A 19,442-nucleotide genomic window follows, 5' to 3' on the forward strand; every position below is an offset into this window, starting at 1 on the left:
CATAATAATCAAATGGCTTGTCAATTTAACTATATTTGATTTAACATTCCAAAACTCACAGTAACTATTCCTTTTTAAATTCTCCTTTTATAAAGGGGTGCATTGAGCCTATAGAAAAAATTCAGATGGGGACTAAGACTAGAAACAAACAATCCACTTTATAAAAATAAATGAAAAAGAAATACATTGGATACTGTTCCTCCATTGAAAGTGACAGAGTTGAGGTAGTAGTTGAATTCTTTTGACCCTGTCACAGGAAAGCTTTTTATTTTTCCTTCCTTTTCTTTCTTTCTCTTTCTTTTTAAATTTTTAAAGAGGGGGAAAATGTTAAGCATTAGTGTGTTGCTCCTGCCACAAAATATTATTAAAGCATAACTACCAAACCAGAAAGCTTTGCCCTATAAATTTAATGTAGTGTCAGTTTTGATCTAGGTATTTTGCTCTCCAAAGAGATGCTTAATCTTTTAAACAAAATCGAACTGAATGGATTTCAAAAAAAAAGTCTGTTGTAGTAAAGTGTCAGTACAGTTTACTAGCCAAATAACCAACTAGAGACATTCCCATAAGTGAGTGTGTGAATTTGAAATTTTGTTTTAACTATGAAAATATTGATTGGGTGGTATGATGATAAATGGCACCACTTTACGTTCAAGGAAGCAAATAGAAAATTGTCATTACTACCTAAATTTATTTTTTTGAACATAGATAATTCTTTCTTAACAAAAAAATAAAACCAGAGGGATCAAGACCAAATGAGACCATACACATGAAACAGAAATGTAAGGCTTGGTTAGAAATAATCATTAGTAGGACTTGAAGATATTTACTGAACGTGGTAATTTCATGTAAGTCATGATATTTACAAAGTTTAATAAGACCTATTTAGTTAATCTTTTTAGAAATGACTTAATTATCTTTTTAATAACCAAATAAACACACATAAGAAATTCAAATAATTTGGAATATATAATGAGACATAATTAGTGAAAAAAAGATGACTAGATTTATGCAAAATTTTATGTAAAATATCACCAAGTAGTTAAGCCACTTCATTAAAAAAAATAAATAAATAATAAATAAGGCACTTCATGGAATAATACATAAAAGGTATGTGAATAATTTAGGTATTTGGGGGATAGTGTGATCCTGATAGGTTTAAAGACTCATGTTGATTTTGATTTCATTGTATCTTGGAAGTTGTGAATTCCACCCCCTCCCCTTTAGTTCCTGTCTCACTTCCTCCCCTAACCTATGGAAGTTGACATTTCCCCTTAAGAAATGGATTTCTGAAGGCAGGGAGTATCCTCCCACACACTGGAGGAATGCACCCGGGGCCTGGCACCCCTGGTGCACTCAGGGGGCCTGGTGCACCCAGGGGTCCTGGCGTATCTGGGGTATGGTCCATGGCTCCACCTGGGACATGAACCCAGGACCTTCTGTGTAAAGCAGACATGCTAACCCGAAAGTTGTGAATTTAGATTTGGCATTTATTGAGAGTATAATATTCGATGTTGCTTTTCATTTTTATAATAACTATAGTAGTTCACTATTATGTCCATCTTGAACATGAGATGAAAACACAGAGAAAAAAGGAATTGGCCCAGATCACATAACCGTTAAATAGAGAAAAGATCCAAATGCAGGCCCTCTCTTTACTTTGGCATGATTCATTTCCTCATCTTTTAGAGCCCCCAACCCCCAATACTTCCATTCTGATTTGTAGGGTTTTCCATTCCTGCTAGGAAGCTGCCTTGTGTGCCCGGATATACCTGACCTCCAGGTGCCTGCTCCTCGTCTGCTCTTCATTGTCCAGCCTTAATTTTTCAGTGTGAATCATTCATTACTAAGTCAGCATTTATAATCTGATGTCTCAAAGTTTCTAGAATATTTTGACCAAACATTGGCAAAGTTAAACCATCAAATCAAACAAATACAAAACAAACAGATACTAGATTTTTTAAGTAAAAAAGAAGGTATTTTTGGAGGAAAAATGAACCTTTCAAAATCAAATCAAAACACGCAAATGAATAATATTGTTCTTACGACACATTTTGTTCCTTTTGATTTTGTTACTTGGATCCAATAAATCTTCTACCCTCTTGAGTCACCCATTTTTTAAATATCCAAATAAATGGACTCTTCCTTCATCCTGTGTAAAGTCCCATGATCTCTACTCCATCTCTCGGGGAACTTATCATTTCTTCTGGTCATCATCTATCCATTTTCTGCTCACGCAAATTCTTGATCCTACTTCATGTTTTATCTCCTAGAACAAAACACTTTCGCAGCCCATATCAGTTCAAATATGGTTCATAACCTTTTGCTATCCTCACACAACACAATTATGCTTACCAATTTTTGTTGATTTGGGAAGTTAATACATTTAGGGTTCAGCACAGCCTAGAATTGCAAACAACTTAATATTGAAAGTGGTTATTGTGGTACCAAACATTTGTTGGCCATTTTCTAGAAAGGGAATTTCTTATTGGTTGCATTCTTCCTTCGGTTCCAGCTGATAACCATTCATATATTCACTCTGCCCCTCTCTTTTTAGACCATTTTTTCCCTTTATTTTTTTCAGGGTTATTTAACCTCTCAAAAAAAAATTAGTGAACAATTGCACAGTTCCTCTTATTTCATTACAGAAAAATCTGCCTTTCCTTTTCTCCATAGTTTCTCAAGTGAACTATCCCAGAAGTCTCTTTTTCATAACCAAAATGGATTTTTAAGGCACCAGAGAATTCCTAAACAACCAGTTTCCCTAGATATGGCATCCTGCCACTCTTCTAGAAGGAAAAAAGTAGCTGCCATTTGTTTTGTTTTGAATAGCAAACTTTCTTGCTACATTAGTCTTTTTCAAACGCATTTATTTTTACACAGTGGCTACAAAAGATACCAGAATGACAAAAATAAGTCAGTCCTAAAATTTTTGGTTTTCTAGCATTGGAAAAACATACCCCAAAGACTCTTGCATTCTTTTAAAAGCAGACCAGACTAAATGTAGCCGGCTGTGAGGTATTCTTTACCCAGCAAGATTCCTTAATATGTACATATTTTAATGCCATTATATAGAATTATCCAGCCTTAAAGGTAAATTATTAAGATGTTTATTGAAGAGTTTTCTGTCACTAAAGCACAGGAAGAAAAGCTCCAGGTGGCGACTCTTCTTTCTCCCCTTTCAAGTTTATACATTAAAGCACTTATTTGTATGCACCAAAACTAAGCATCTTGCCAGGGGTTATGTATTCCTTTGTGTCCTGCTAAGAAGGTAGTATGTGATACTTGAAATGTTTGAGATAGCAAATAGCCTAGTAGGTCTGGCCTGTTTGCCTCCTGCCTTGAGCTGCTGGCAATCCATTTCAAACTATGTGTGCATTGTAGGGTGAAGCATGTACCCACTAGAGCCAATGTCACCCTGAGCAGTGTCCTATTGAATATGGGATTAAGTGAGAGTCTCTAGGGACTAGGCAAAAAATGAATGTGCACATCACCAGCAGAGGCATGATCAATTTAACAAAAGAAAACTCTACATTTCACACTTCTTTCAAATGTTTATGGTGTCATATGCAATTCTGTCAAATATTTCTGAAATGCCAAAAAAATTAAAATATGCACCAACCACAGTTATTAGATGAATAGTTCACCCATCAATGGAAGCACCATTTGGGTGCCAAGAACAAAATCTAGATCTTGAACTACTTTAAGCTGAAGTTAGCTTTTTGCCATTTTGTTTAAAGCTCAAATAGTACTTTCCACTACAAAAATGTCACTGCTCTGAATCATAGGGAACAAAGTGCTGTGCCTATGTTAATCATGGTGGCAACCAGATGGGTAGATATTGTTGAAAGACAGACAGCAACCCAGTCCCACCATGGTAGGGAGGGATATTAAGGATTCTGGGATATATATAAATATATCCCAGAATTATATATTATATATTATTTATTATATATTATATATAACATAAAAATTATATATTATATATAACATATAAATATGTATTATATATAATATATATTATATATATAATATATATATAATAGATATTCGGATTCTGAGGTAAGTCTCTTAGGTGTCCCTGAGAATATATGTAGGTTGTACACATGTGAGATTGACATCTCCTTCCAGACCTATCCCCAGGTAAGATGAAAAGAAATGTTATGAAGGTCTACAACCCTCCTGGCCTTCCCTCTACCACTCTAACCCAGATTTAACTAGAATTGGTTCAATTAGAGGACAGAATTGAAATTTAAAAAATAAAACATAATATGCAAATCACCTCATAACTTTTTTTAAATATGTAGCAAATAGTGCATTGAGGAATTTAAAATCAAAGTGACAGATTGGGGCTATGAAAGCAGCCAGTTCAGGTAATTTTATGGGAAAAAAAAAAAACATATTTTGCACAACAAAGAAAAAAGAATAAAATTGACCCATTTTCAACAGACTTCAGAGAACATTTTATACAAATGACAATGGATCATCTACATTCTATATCATGCGAGGAGGAAAGGCTAACCCTGTCCCACTTTATTTACTTTATACCAGTATAGTATTTATTAAAATTTTTTCAATTTTTTAATATATAAATAAATTTGTATTTTACCCCTTAAAGTAAGCATTGATAAGTATTTTTCAGATAGGAAATTGGAAACTGAACAAATAAAAAGGATAAATTAAATCACTCTGTGTCTCAATTTCATACAGAAATTAAGCAGATGTCACAGAAAATCTAAGGGAGCATATATGGTAAACAATGCGATCTTTGAAAGTCCTGGATTAAATTCAGGATCTAACACTTATACTGAGTAATCTTCAGTGAGTTAACCTTTCTGAACTTACATTTTGTGTGGATAAAATACCTCCCCCTTCCTTTCCTTGGACTGTTGTGAGAATTCAGTGGGGCAATGTATGGGTGCCCATCCTTTCCTTGCTTTCTTACAGGAACTGCCCTTGGTGGTGTTTTCTTGGCAAATCTGCCCCTATAATTGCTGGACCTGGGGCAAGAGAACCAGTGTAAGTGCCCTTTTCTTTCTTTCTTCTTTACAACTCCTCTACCACAACCCCTCCAGCATTTTGAGGGGCCTCATGCACATGCACTGGGACCAGTCTGCATACACATCAAAGCCCAAAGCATCCTTTAAACACCCTGCAGTATTGCCCCAATAGTGCACCAAGTGGAGATCTCCCCCAGAGATCTGATCTGAGAAGAAGGCCCATGCAGACCCAGCAAGGCCTCAGGGATGTTTGGCCAGAGAATTCCGGCCCCGCAAGTATGTGGCGCATGGTCTAGGTAAGGCAAATATCTTGATCCTCCTTACCCTATGTGGATGCAATGTTTCTGGAAGAGGACAAGAGTGTACTCTCCAAAGTGCATCCCCTGGCTGGGAAATAATCTCAGTCCCACAGTTCCTGGGACTATCTTAAAGGCAATACCTTTTTTTTCAGGTTTTATTTCTAGATTGTTTAGCATAGAATCTTTAGCTAAATAATTATATAGCATTATCAGGTTTGTTTTCTTGTTTTTATTTATCTTTATTTTTATTAGTTTTAAGTATACAGTACATTGGTTAAACATCTATATAGTTCATAAAACGATCTCCTCAATATTCCCTCTGTCCTCTGACCCTCCACCTAGCCAACATCTTAATGCTATGCCATGCTCCACATCCCCATGACCATCCATCAGCTACTAATTTGTACTTCTTTAGTCCTTCACCCCATTCTCCCAGCCCCCCAAACCTCCCTCCCCTCTGTCCATCACCAAATTGTCCACTATATTTGTGAGTCTGTTTTTGATTAGTTTGGTTTTTTTATTTATTAGATTCTGCATATAAGTGAAATCAAATAGTGTTTATCTTTCTCTGTCTGACTTAAATACCTTCTAGGTTCATCAAAGCAATATATTTTTCCATCCACTTCCTTTTAGTCTGTGTGTGTCTTTTAATCTGAAGTAAATCTCTTGTAGGCAGCATATGTAGGGTTCTTGTTTTCTTATCCATTCAGCTACTCTATCATTTGGTTGGAGCACTTAATTATTTTCCATTTGAGGTACTTATTGATGGGAATGTAGTTGTTACCATTCTTTATTCCTGTTTTTACTACATGTTTTTTTCTTCTTAAAGAAGTCTCTCTAACATTTCCTGTAATACTGGCTTGGTGGTAATAAATTCCTTTAGCTTATTTTGTCTGGAAAGCTCTTTAGCTGTCCTTCAACTCGAAATGATAGCTTTGCAGGATAAAGTATTCTTGGTTGTAGATCCTGGGTCTTCGTCCTGTCAAATATTTTCTGCCAAACCCTTCTGTCCTGCATAGTTTCTTTTGAGAAATCAGCTGCCAGTCTTATGGGTATTCCCTTATAAGTAGCTATCATTTTTTCTCTTGATGCTTTTAATATTCTCTCTTTGTATTTAACCTTTGGCTTTTTAATTATGATGTGTCTTGGTGTGGGCCTCTTTGGATTCCTGATTTTTGGAATTCTCTGAGCTTTCTGGGGTATTATGTCCATTTCCTTCACAAGGTTAGGGAAGTTTTCCATCATTATTTCTTCAAACAGCTCTTCAACATTTTGTTTTTCTTCATTTACACCGATCAGACAGATATTTGGACCCTTAATAATGTCCCATATCTTCCTTAAATTATTTTTATATTCTTGGCATCTTTTTTCTTGCCATTCTGATTGAGTGTCCTTGGCATTCTCATCCTCTAGATAAGGCATTTGATCGCTTTTTTTATTCATTTTGTTTATTCCATTTAATATACTTCTCATCTCAGATAATGTGTTCTTTATTTCAGACTGGTTCCCTTTTGTAATTTCCATTTCCATTTTTATGTTTTTTATCTCTTTGTTGAAGTTCTCTACACTTCTCAAAAGATCATTGAGCATCTTTATAACCAGTGTTTTGAACTCTGCATCTATTAGATTACTTGGCTCTATTATATCTGGATCTCTGTTCTCTTCTCTCATATGGTTTCTGCTTCTTTGTCTTCCCATGTCGGCTGCATTTCTATGTCTGTTTCTATGTACTAAGCAAAGCTCCTAAGTCTCCCAGTCTTATTAGTGTGGATTTGTGAAGTAAGTGTCGAGCACTGGGAGCGGGGAGTGCTCAACAGGGAACACTTCTGTATAGAGCGAGTCTCGCCTCGGCCCTCACTTCAACAATGTCTCCCTGTAAGTCCCTGGTGCCCCCTGCATGCAGCCAAATTGCCCCTGGTGCTCAAAGCGAGCAGGTGTGTCACCATGAAAATCCACTCGCAGATGCGGCCCCTTTAAGAGGCTTCTGTCGCTGCCACTGCCGCAGCCTCTGTTTCATTCAGCAGCTCTAGACCAGGCAGCCCCGTGTCCTTGCCCCATCTTACCTTCTGCCTTTGCAGGGCTATTTCCTGGACTTCTCCCTAATTGTATGGCTTGTTCCTCTAGATCCCAGGTATTTTTCCTTGCTGCTGCTCCTTATTACCGTTGCAACTTTGATTTGGTCACCAAAGGAATGAACTGAGCCTCTATAATCTATGCCATGTTTTTGAGTCCACATTATCAGGTTTTTTTAAGATAGAGTAAATATTATTTGGTGGTTGGCCTATGTAGAATATATGATGCTTTAAGTTGCAAGTAACTAAAATCTGTCACTTCAACAACAACAAAGAGGGTTAAATAACCCATACCAAGAAATTCTGAGGTGGGACGGTTCCATGGTACATTAGTTCAGAGCCTCAATGACATCATCCTGGGGTGTGGTCCCTTCAGTTCTCCTTGCAGTGTGTTGGTTTTGTCCCCTTTTCCAAGCATCGTACCCGGAAGTGACAACATCTACTGAAAGAAAAGGAGGTGTTTTCTCCCGACTGTCTCTTTATATTGGCAAGAAAAACCTTTTAATGAAATTTTCAACAGAATTCATCTCACATGTCATTGGCCAGAAATGTCAACAACCACCTAAAGCAAGAAGAATGAGACCACGATGACCAGTTTATGTCAGTCATGTTTCGTCGATGTCATGTGAGAGGAAGGTTGGGTACCAGCATGGGACAAGAGGAGAAATGACTTCAGGGTAGGCACTCAGGGCAGCTATGTCTGCCATAGTCAGTAAAACTAGATAACTACTTCCCTCCCCTGGGAATGCCAGATTCTTAGTCTTGTGCAAATCTAAGCTTCCAGTGGTAGAAGAAGTTTGGAAGACCTTCTCAATGTTCCACTCTTTTCCTGTGCTCACCTGTACCCATCCACTGCTTGTGCTCCACTTCCTGCCTTTCTGTGTGGGCTGAGTCAGAAAGAGCCACTGTCTGCACTGTATCAGCACCTGGCTTGCTTTTTCTGAAATCAGCATCTCACGCTAAACACCAGTAAAAGATTTTGCCAGAAAAATAGCTTATTGCCTTAGGTGTTCAGATGACATTTATTTCCTTTCCCTCCTGGAGTGTCTCCCACTGCCTCTATTATTAGGTAGAGCACCTTTTCTAGTCCCTGCTGGAGGCCACATTCATTGAGCCAGTCTACAGACTCTTCTTTACAGCTCTTCCTTTGACTGTGAATTTCTTGTTTACTCTTTGCAGTAGCTTTATAAAATGCCTAGCTGTCTGCCTGTCATGTAACAGGCACTCGAAATGTTTGCTCTCTTTGGCTTTCTCCTAAGTGTGCAAGTGTTGGTGAGCTGCTTCCCCTACACACAAAATATACTAGATAATTAACAAGTTTTCTAATAAACTTAGGTAGTCAAACAAGTTTACAGAGGATAGTTTTATAAGATTACGAAGTACACTGCAACCCCTGAAAACAATAAATCAATATTCACTGATATAAGCACACTTTCTTTGTTTTTTTTTTTTTCCTTCGGCCTGTGGAATATGAGCTTCCCTGAATGTCTGAGGCCCAATCCTTTGATGTGGGTCAATGTGAAGGAAAAGATGAGTAGGATGAGGATTTTTTAAAGATAAAAAAGGAAAACTTGGGGCTAGCGTGAATGAAACTATGCTGACATCTCAAAGAATAAAATTAAGCTCACCTCTGGCCTCCACCAGCTTTCTCCATGAGCTAATGAGGTGATGATTAAGAGCATGGGAAAGGGAGCAATGAATTATGGTCCTTTTCTCCAGATGAAAAGCTGGGCAGGATCGTGTGTCTGTTAGCCAAATAAATTGCTGTTTAAAGTGAACAAGCTCTGACTTCACAAGCATAGATTCCGACAGGACTCATATCATTACCTTTCTTAATGAAATGTTGACTCTTCTTGCCTTCATACAGAAAATTAACCCTAAATAATGTTAAAGCTCTTAATTCAATATAGATTCTACTAATTCATCCTCTCAAAGCAAATCTACCAAGGGAAAATAAGATAATTTTAGATTATTTAGCAGAAATCGTGGTTGAATCCTTCCAGTGTTTCAGTTCAGAGGGTTTCTATATAATTCTAACCATAAACGATAAAAGTTTTTGAAGCCTGGGAGAATATTTAAATGTTGTTTCAAATTAGTGCTCATATGACGGTTTACAAATTCTAAATTGCTAGATAATCTGGCAAGTCTCCACTTTACTTTTGATTGATAATCTGGACATAGGGTAATATTGTAATACTTAGATAAAATCAAAATATTTATTAATCTACATAGATTGTACATAGACTAACCACACTCCTAGCAATAACAGATTTTATCCTTTTTCATGAAAATGAATAAGGTTAGATGCTAAAATGCTGAATAGTAAAATATATTTATAGGTATAGTTGAGCAAACCATCTTAGGAAAAAGGAATCTAGGTGAGCTGTGCGTTAAGGTGAAAATGTCAATATATATTGGTATATAACAATAGGCATATCAAGAAATATTCTCACTATGGAAAAAGAAAAAGAGTTGTTTTTACTGCATTGCTGTGTAACGAAATGCAACAAAATTTAATGATATAAAACATTTGTTTTGCTTGAGGTTTTGTGGGTTAGGAATTTGGAAAGAGTTCAACTGGGCAGTTTGTCTCTAATCAACGTGTTGTCCACTGAGGTTACTAGAGCTGGAGGATGCACTTCCAGGATAGTTTCTTCATTCACACATGTCTAGAACCTGGGTTGGGATGGTAGGAACAGCTAGTAGCTGGTCATATATGGTTCATGCAGCTCTCTTTCTATGTGGCCTCCATGGGTGGGTAGCTTGAGCTTCCCCCCTGCATGGTGGTCTCAGGGTAGTCTGACTTCTTAATAGTGGCTTGCTTCTCCCAGAGCAAGTCTTAAAAGATTCAAGAAGTAGAACTGCCTTATTTTCAAGGCCCAAGCCTGGAAACTGGCATATCTAGCATATTCTGAGTTAAGCAATTTACTACGACCTGGACAGTTTCAATGGAAGAGAATTCAATACCACTTCTTAACGTATGGTCATTTTTATTCTAGCACAGGAATGAATGAACATATTATGAAAAGATCATTTTACAAAATAATTTATTCCTGTTACTTTTATATAATGAACATACCAAAGATATTTAGAATTTTATGTCATTTAAAAATAATTATTCGCACCTAACTTACTAGAAATATGTAATTGCACAAGAAAAAGGTACAAATGCACACACCCCTCCTTCGGTCAGTAGCTGATGCGTATACCAATAAAACTAGCATTCTCACTTTGCAGAGATATTTAAGACCTGGCAATCACTGATTTTTGTTGTAGTTGTTGTTGTTTACTTTTGCTGTTGTTTTTGCCAATCCGACTTCAACATCTAAAGGCCTTCCAAAGAACTTCTCTACCAACCAATGACTGCCTTAGAATGAGATTGAATATCAAAAGGTTTACTCTAAGATTTAATTCACCCAGGCCAGTGTTGGAAATCTGAAAGGAATAATTACTTCTCACATGAATTATGAGCTTGTCAGGTGGGTCTAAGTGGGAAGAAATTCTGTATTTGAGAATTTCCAAGACAACAAAAAACTATTGTTTCTCATATTGACCTTACTACCTTTTTACAAAGGGGTCAGCCCAAGAAAAATCTTTGAGCATTCAGATCTTCTCAGGCTTTCTACACACTATGACAATGGCAGACCCCAGGGCTGGGGAGTACAGATGGAGTGTCAGCTCTGCCAAGGCAGATGGCCAACCTCAGAGGCTCAGAGCTACTACATCGATATGTTTCTGAAGGGCCAGTTTCCATTGCTCAGTACACACTGTCCGGTGCTCACAGCACTCAGTGTGCTCATAAAGGCTCTCTTTGCCCGAACATCCTAGCAACCTATCAACCAAACAGAAACTGACAGACAAGCAAGTGGAGTTTATCTAAACTCACAGGAAGGTAGTGAGAGGCCCATCATGCAGTGTCTGCTGAGGCCAGTGCCATGTCAACATTGGCACAAATTCAGGCATAAATAATAAAATCAACTCCTCTGCCTTTTCATACTATTGACTAAATAGAAACTCTGCATTTTCTATAGTTTTATGTAGACCATTTTAGACTAGTTAGTCTTTAATTGGCCTAGTTAAGCTTCTCTGTTCCTGCCCTACAGTGCAGTAAAGTCCTCTCATATCCTTGTTATTGTACAGTTTTCTTTGGTATGATTAAAAGGTAGTTTTTACCTATCTAACTGAAGAAATTATTGGATCTTGGAAGTTATTTGTTCAAGGTGCTACTATTTATTGCAAGAAGTAACTTCTGGCAATGAAGTTTTCCGATTTTTAGAAAAACTCTCCCTTTTTTTTTTAGATAGCGTCAGACTATTCCAATAGCTGTTGCTCACTACAAAATATGTGTGGGGATTTGAACCACAAACTCTAGATTCTAAAATCGTGTCATCTTAGCTCATAATTGGGGAGAGTTTTGCAATGTCAATTTGTGTTTCATTAAACCAATTTGTATTTGAAAAGAGTCATGACGTGAAGAGGAGAGGAAAAGAATTCATTAAAATGGAACTCTAGTTCTTCCTTAGAAATTCTAAGGGAAGGCAAGAAAGAGGAGTCATGATAAAGATATCAAGAAATTCTCAAAGGCTAAACTTTATAATATTTGTGTAAATGAAGCTATTGACCTTGAGAATATTAATAATTATTCTGTGTTACTAGGGACCACGTGACATGAAATGTTCATAAAGGGAAGCACCAAGCAATACACTACATTGCTGTGTCCCCGGACTGATGTGACAGCATTAAAAATGTGACTGGATCAGGCACTTGATCACTTAAGATTATTATTAAACATATCATTTTATTTAACCCTCGCAATGACCTATGAAGTAGGAACTAGTATTATCCCCCTTTCAGATAAATATGTGATTTAGAGAAGTTAACTGATGTGCTCAATATCCCACACTGATTAAGTGGCAGAGCTGCAAACCAAACTCTTCAGCACTCTGCAGAGCTGCCTTAACCACTGTAACCAGTAAGCTCAGAAAGGATAAAACTCTCTGGGTACAGATTCCAATCCTCCCAATCACTAACTGGAACCTTGTGCCTATTAGGAAAAATTTCTGAGACTCTTTTCCACTAGAAAAATTGAAGTAATTATTAGCTACTCCATGGAGTTATTGTGAAGATTAAATTAAATAATATTTAAGTGTCATTAAAGTGCCTAATTTATAATAGGTACTAAATAAATAGTGAGCTATCAAAAAAATTCAAAGTCTACAGGTCTTTTTGTCATTCTACTCCTAAAACATTGTGTTAGGCATTTACATGTTAACTGAATAAGCAGTTAATTCATTCAAACAAATAATTTTATAAATAACAAATAATTGAAAAGGAAAAGTCTACTAAAATGTTTTTAACAGATTAATTTATTCAGGTAGCCCTCAAAATCTGGAGGCTGATGATTTGGCAATATTTTTAACTAATTTGTAGTTTGGTGATTTGGCAATATTTTTAACTAATTTGTATCAAGTTTTCTTACCTGAAAATGGGTATATTGTTTGTAAAGTCTCATAACACTGTGAGAATAAAATGAATTAATCCATATAATATCTGATAACAATGATGAGCACATAGACATTATTCAATAAACATTAGCTACCGTTATTAGCATGATTATAATAGCACATTGCTAACATCACTTAGAAACAAGAATGAAAGAAAAACTCAAATTTTTTTCAGTTGAAATATTAAATAGATAAACAGATATTTTGTGTATATATGTATTGTGTGTGTGCATGCACACAGGCCTACAAACACGAGAGAGAGAAGAGTAGGAGCAAAAAAGAACATCTAATAAAAAGATATTCTATGCTTTGTTCCCAGGGTAACGTAGCTCATAGGTACCTGCGGTTACGATGGGAAGTCAGTCCAGCTAATTCTAAAATCCATGTTCCTTTTACTAGATCATGCTATTTCCTGTGGGAAGAGATTGACTAAGACAACCTTGCATTTAGGTGGATTTTATATATTCACATTCTATCATTACAATTGATAAGCAGGAATCTTTTGTATCTTAATACCCAAAGCAACAATGATTTTTAAGATATGGGTAAAGACATATTGTCTCTTATTACCAAAATGTATATTCTGAAGACTACTTTTCTTATAAGTCTCACATTAAAACAGCTAAACATGGCAATAATGGTGCCTTTAGTTTTAGGTTGACCCTGCAAATCAGCTAGCACCGTAACCTGATTGCCCTATCTGTAACTGAGGCATTTGAAGGGAGTATATCTTAAAGACCCTTCCTCTCTAAATTTCTACTTCTTTCCACTTTTTCACGTTGACTCAGAAGTGTAGACATAATACAGATTCTCATTATCCAAAAGTATTGCCAGCGTTTTTCAATTCAAATCTAGTTGAAACAAAAAACGACATTAAAAAATTCATGGGAGTTAGCTTTATATTATCTGGCAGTTACGTTACTCTCCCCCATCCCGCCTATTTTTTTAAATAAGTACATTTGCACAGTAATTTTCTCTCTCATGATTCTATGCCTTCTTTACAGTGTGTTTTGCCAAAGAAACGTCGGACATAAATGAACATTCTCAGGTATCCTAGCAACAGGATGTGATTAATAATACCTCTCAGAGCAGGGCAGATAAAATGCCTGTGAGTGAAAGCAAACTCAGAATTGGCCACTGAAAAATTGGGAGTGCAGTGAGGGAAGCTTGATAAGATTCCATGACAGACTTTATTATACAAAAATGGAAGCAGGTAGAAGGAAGAGTATATTTTGGAGATTAGATTATATCCGAGTATAAAAATACAGTGTATATACATATATCACACATACGTGTGTGTAGTGCAAGTATATGTATGTGTATACATGCATATACATACATATATACACAGATTTGTGCATATACACTTTAGATGTGTGTACATATACATATAAATTCATATATATGTACACACAAAATTTTCTTTTTATTAGAAGTGACATAAGATACCAGGTTGTGATACAAATGCCCCGCTCATTATTGGTGAGACATATTGGATTGCCATTTATGTGCCTGTGATTTTAAAAGACCAGAAATAATCACTGTGATGAAGGGACTACTTTCTCACTGAAGTACTAAAATGTGCTATAAATTGATATATATTTAATGTTTCTCCATGGAACAATGTCAAGAACTCAAGTCTAAAGTAGCTTTTTAAAATATCAAGGCTCAGTTTGTATAAATAAATAGTCATGCGATGTAGAATTTAATGTTCAATTAAAGACATTTTCTCAGAAGAAAAGTTTTACCCTGCAGATTCCATTTTTATGAGATCATGGTCCATTTTTTTTCCTCACAGGTTGAGTGTTGCATCCAGGTTTAAACAGAAGTAAACTGCACACTATTCTTTAATGTTTTGTGTTTAAACTACAATCTGTGCTAAAATAAAACACCACTAGGGCAAAATGTATGTTCATTATTCTGAAAGCCTCTCTGTTATTTTATTACCCACTTTTCTAATATAATAGCTTTCTAGATTGTCAGTTGTAATGTAAATACCTGGTGAAAGCTCTGTTCTTGATTGTACCTCCACTCAGTGGTAGCAGTACTAAAACTTACTTCATTTTCTCTAGCATTTTATGGAGGTTTGGGATATTACATAACTCTTCGTCCTCTCCATTCCAAGCACCTATGTTCAAGGCACCATGAGGCAGCAGGAGAGAGGGGAAAGGATATGCCCTTTGCCCTTGAGGAGGCCACAGTCCAGTTAGGGAAACTAACCTGCATCTCATTATGAACCAAACACTGGAGTTCGTACCATGGCAAAGGTATAAATAAAAGGCTATAGAAGCACAGATTAATTCTGCAGGGAGTCAGGAGTTGGGGGAGGTGGCACAATGCAAAAGCTTCACAGAAGGGCTGACATCTGAGCTCAGCTCTGAAGGATGAGTAAGGTTTTCATGGGCAAGGACAACATGGCATGACATTCCAGGAAACAGAGACAGCATGAACAGGGAGGGACGTCTAATTCCTGGCATAATTGGCAAGTGTTCTGTATGGTGCTTGAGGTATCAGAAGATAGGCAGGTTTTAGCCAAACTTCATATTAGGGAATGTGGATTTTAATCTTTAGTAGAGATCAGACTTTAAGGATAGAAAAACCATCCATAAAACCAATGAAATCAGTTAGGAGCCTGTAGAAAATAACCCCAGGAAGAAATATCAAATTCATGACCTAGGGCAATGGCAGTGAGAGAGAAGAAGATAGTTCCGAAAGTTCCTATAGAGAGAGAATGTAATGGTCTGAGGATCAGAGTAGATGTGGAGTTTGAGTGAAAGGGAAGGAACTGATGATTCTTAGGTTTCATGTTTGGGTACCTGAGCAGCTAGGAAGACAAACAGTTTTATAGGAGAATATAATGATTTAATTTAAGGACATGTGTTGTAGTACAGAAGAAAATACAGACAGAGATTTCCAGTGGACCTGAAACCTAAATAGATTTTAGAGCTAGGGACAGAAGTATCTTAATTGTCTCTTTCCATGAAGGTGAACACCGAGAGAATGAGAGAGGAGATCACACATAGGGAGCAAGATAAAGAGACTAAAAAAAGAAACCTAGAGCTGTCATCTCCAGTTAAACAGTGCAATCTCTGTGTCCCTCAACCATTTTAATATTTTCTTATTTAACTAGTTTTCATTTTTCTGATTTGAAATTTAGTGTATATGTAGCTAAGTATAGAAATTGAAATGAATTCCTACAACAGAACTAATAGCATAATAAAACTAATAAATAACATTTATTTAACTCTCTACAGTTTACAGAGCCCTTTTATATAACACAGGGGCAAAGAACTGTTCAAGGTCTCGGTGAAAAAAAATATTATCAGCAATGCCTTCCAGCCTCCCTTCTGAAACATCAAACACCTATATTTTGTGTGACTTTCCTCCATTTCTTGCTGGCTTTTGGAATTATTTATGGAATTATTTTTATATGGAATTATTTAATCCTCATAGTATTGCAAATAAGCATATCTGATCCCACTTTACAGGTGAGAAAGTCAAGGAAACCAATTAATTTGATGCAATTAGCATCACTAGTTGTATTATATTAAGTGATAAATTAACCCAAGCCTTCATAAAAAAAATTATCTAATAAGTATTGATTATTTATTACTGTATAACAATTTACCCAAAACTTCGCTGCTGAAAACAACAATAAACATTTGTCATCTCACAGTTTCTGTGGGAAGCTTTGGAGTGGCTAACTGAATGGTTCCAGTTCAGGGTCTCCCATGCAATTGCAGTCAAGGTGTCAGCCAGAGCTATAGCCATCTGAAGGTCTGACTGAGGCTGGAGGATGGGCTGCACAGATGCCTGGCAAGTTGATGCCTATTAGTAGGAGGTCTTAGTTCCTTATCGGCTATTGACAGAAGGCCTCAGTTCTTTGCTACTCGGGCCTCTCCATCAGGTTGCTTAAGTGTCCTCACAACATGTAATCTGGATTCCCTCAGAGGGAGTGATCCATGAGAGCAAGGTGGAAGCCACAGAGATTTTTAAGGCCCGATCTCGGAAATCACACGTCATCATTTCTGCAAAATCCTATTGGTTACACGAGTCAGTCTAATTCAGTGCAGGCGGGGACAAGAATACCAGAAGGAAGAAAAGGAAGGTCACTAGAGTCACCTTGAAGACCGACTATCACACCATATTATTTATCTCCAATACATTCATTGTCTACCTGACTCATTCCTTTGCAAGTTAAAGACTCTCCAAATAGATGTTTTTATTTAAACATTTTATAATTCAGGACTTGAATAACATTTTTTAAAATCCATGAAAATGTTTGAGGCTTCTTGTATATAAAAATGTATAATAGTAAACAATGGTTTCCCAATTCAAAAAACTTAAAAGAGGAGGTGCCCCATCACACTTGGTAATGAATGAAGCCTTTAAATGGACTATTCATGCTATTTATCTTTTTGAATAGTTGAAATAAATTGCATCCAACAAGTCCTCTGGAAATCACCCAAATAAATAGAGTGTGCCATTAATCAAGATGCCAGTTAAATGAATTCTACACTTTTGGCAGCTGCACAAGGGAAAGATTGTGTATTTTCCACTTTATATTTTAGGATTTTTAAAGACATGAAGAGCTAGTAAAAAAACTTAAAGTTTATATACAGCTTCCATGTATTGCATAAACTCTCAATAATGAGTTCTGTCTGTGAAATGATAGCCAACAGGACAGTGATGACTGGAAGGGTGGCCTTCACTTACCCATCACAAAATGAAGGCTGTCACTTCATCACTGGTATTTACACACACCATTGCCTTGGTGCAAAGCTACCTATCTAAGCCTATAAACATACTGGAGTGTCCCATAGGCTAGCAGAAACCTTGATTTTTGCTCCTATTCAAGCTATTGTCCCATCTCACGCTTTTGCATGCTGTCAGATTTCATGAGCAAGAAGCCGTTCATCAGCCTCATGTTCCTCATTGCTCACTGATCTTCAGGCCTAACTGCCTCTTTTGAGTTTTCCGCCCGCTCTCTGCTAAAACTGCGCTCTCACAATCTAGCAACAATCGAGTGAATTTGGCAGCATTGGATGCTGTTGGTACCCCCCATACTTCCAAAAATTTTATTTGTAGTACATGACTTTGTACTCCATGAATCTCTGCTGTTTCATCTGACTTCTCATGGTCCTATATCACAAACAAAAGTAGCATTTTTGTTTTCTTGGACAATATCCTCAGCCCAACCCTCTGTGTTGTCTGCCTTTACATTCCATTCCCTGCCCCCCTGAGCTCCACCTGTCTTCTCAAGATGGGCATTTTCTGCACCTGTAATTTCAGTTCTAACCTCTCACCCAAATTCTATGTCCCTGTAGCACTTCAGACGCAGTAAGTCCAGAACCGAACTTGTCATTCCCATGCTCCATCACATTTTACTGTTCCCCTATATTACATCTCCACACCAAAGACACCTAGATAACCATTCATCTTCACTTTTCCTGCTCCCTTGCATTTCACATTTGGTACATCCCTGGACCCTATAAGTTCTGCCTTCTCACTCTCTCTTGCATTCATTACTTCACTCCTTTCCACTCTCACTGCCGTACTTAGTCTACACCTCTTGCTCAACCTCTAGGAGAGCCCTCTTCCTATGCAAAGCTACTAGTGTTCATTCGGGTTCCTAAATCGAGCTCTATACATGATTCGTTTTGCTCAAATAGCCTTGTTATACAAAGCTCATACTATTTCCTTTGCCAAGAATCATTCCTTTCTCTATTTCAAATTCCCAAATTCACATGTATCTCTCCAGGTTCAAATTAAATACCACTTTCTCCATAATTTTTTGGGCACCACTTCATTTCTTAAAATAATTTCTTCATCCTCTCATCATTAGGCATTCTGTACCTTTTGGGGGCAGAACTCATTTCATGTTGTATTGTCTGTCCTTTATCTTCTCAAGTAGGTTGTAAGAGGCCACTATCTTATTCAGGTGCTTCTCCCAAAGTTTGTCTTATGGGGATTTGCACCTTGTAGGTTTATTTTTGAATAAGTGACTGTTATTAACAAGATTTTTTAAAACCCTAACAGCATGTTGAATCTCTAGTCACTTATTTTTGACTTCCATAAATTGATTTGGGAGCATTTTCCATCCCTTTCAACTGTGCCCAATCATATCTAGAAGCATGCTGGATGTGGCTGAAGTAGTGATTATGTTTAGAAATTGCCATAATCTGGGCTTTCATCTTGGTTTCATTATATTCCCATGGTCCCACACTGCAACTGATCTGCCACTTCTCATTTCAGGGAGAGTGGAGAAGAAAAGAGAACAAAAAGCAACTTCAGGTGAGAAATTTTGACTACTGGCTTCACCTTTATTTCTTGTTTTTATTTCCACTTTTAAGAAAATCTATTTGCAGTAATACTTTATGGTCGTTGAATTGATTGATATTAAATGAATTAAAATAAATTAATACATTTAGCTTTTTCACTTTCATTTCAATCATTTCCTTTTCATTATCATTCTATGCAAGAGGAAATTAGATAGAATATTATTTAATTTTTTCATGATTATCTATTATAAGGTAAGTCTTGCAACCACAAATTTTAAAGTATGGAGGT

The 19,442-nt window shown here is 36.7% G+C and overlaps 1 protein-coding gene across 1 annotated transcript in view; it reads left to right on the forward strand.

The window, feature by feature from the left end:
- Positions 1 to 19,442, forward strand: part of CHST9 (carbohydrate sulfotransferase 9) — a 222,324-nt gene that overhangs the window by 88,738 nt on the left and 114,144 nt on the right. Inside the window, exon 3 of the mRNA XM_039843985.1 lies at positions 19,128 to 19,166. Coding sequence (XP_039699919.1) covers positions 19,128 to 19,166 — 39 coding nt within the window. The remainder of the gene's footprint in view (positions 1 to 19,127; positions 19,167 to 19,442) is intronic.

Source organism: Pteropus medius, unplaced genomic scaffold, assembly GCF_902729225.1.
Source record: "Pteropus medius unplaced genomic scaffold, Ma_sr-lr_union100, whole genome shotgun sequence".
NCBI classification, from domain to species: domain Eukaryota; kingdom Metazoa; phylum Chordata; class Mammalia; order Chiroptera; family Pteropodidae; genus Pteropus; species Pteropus medius.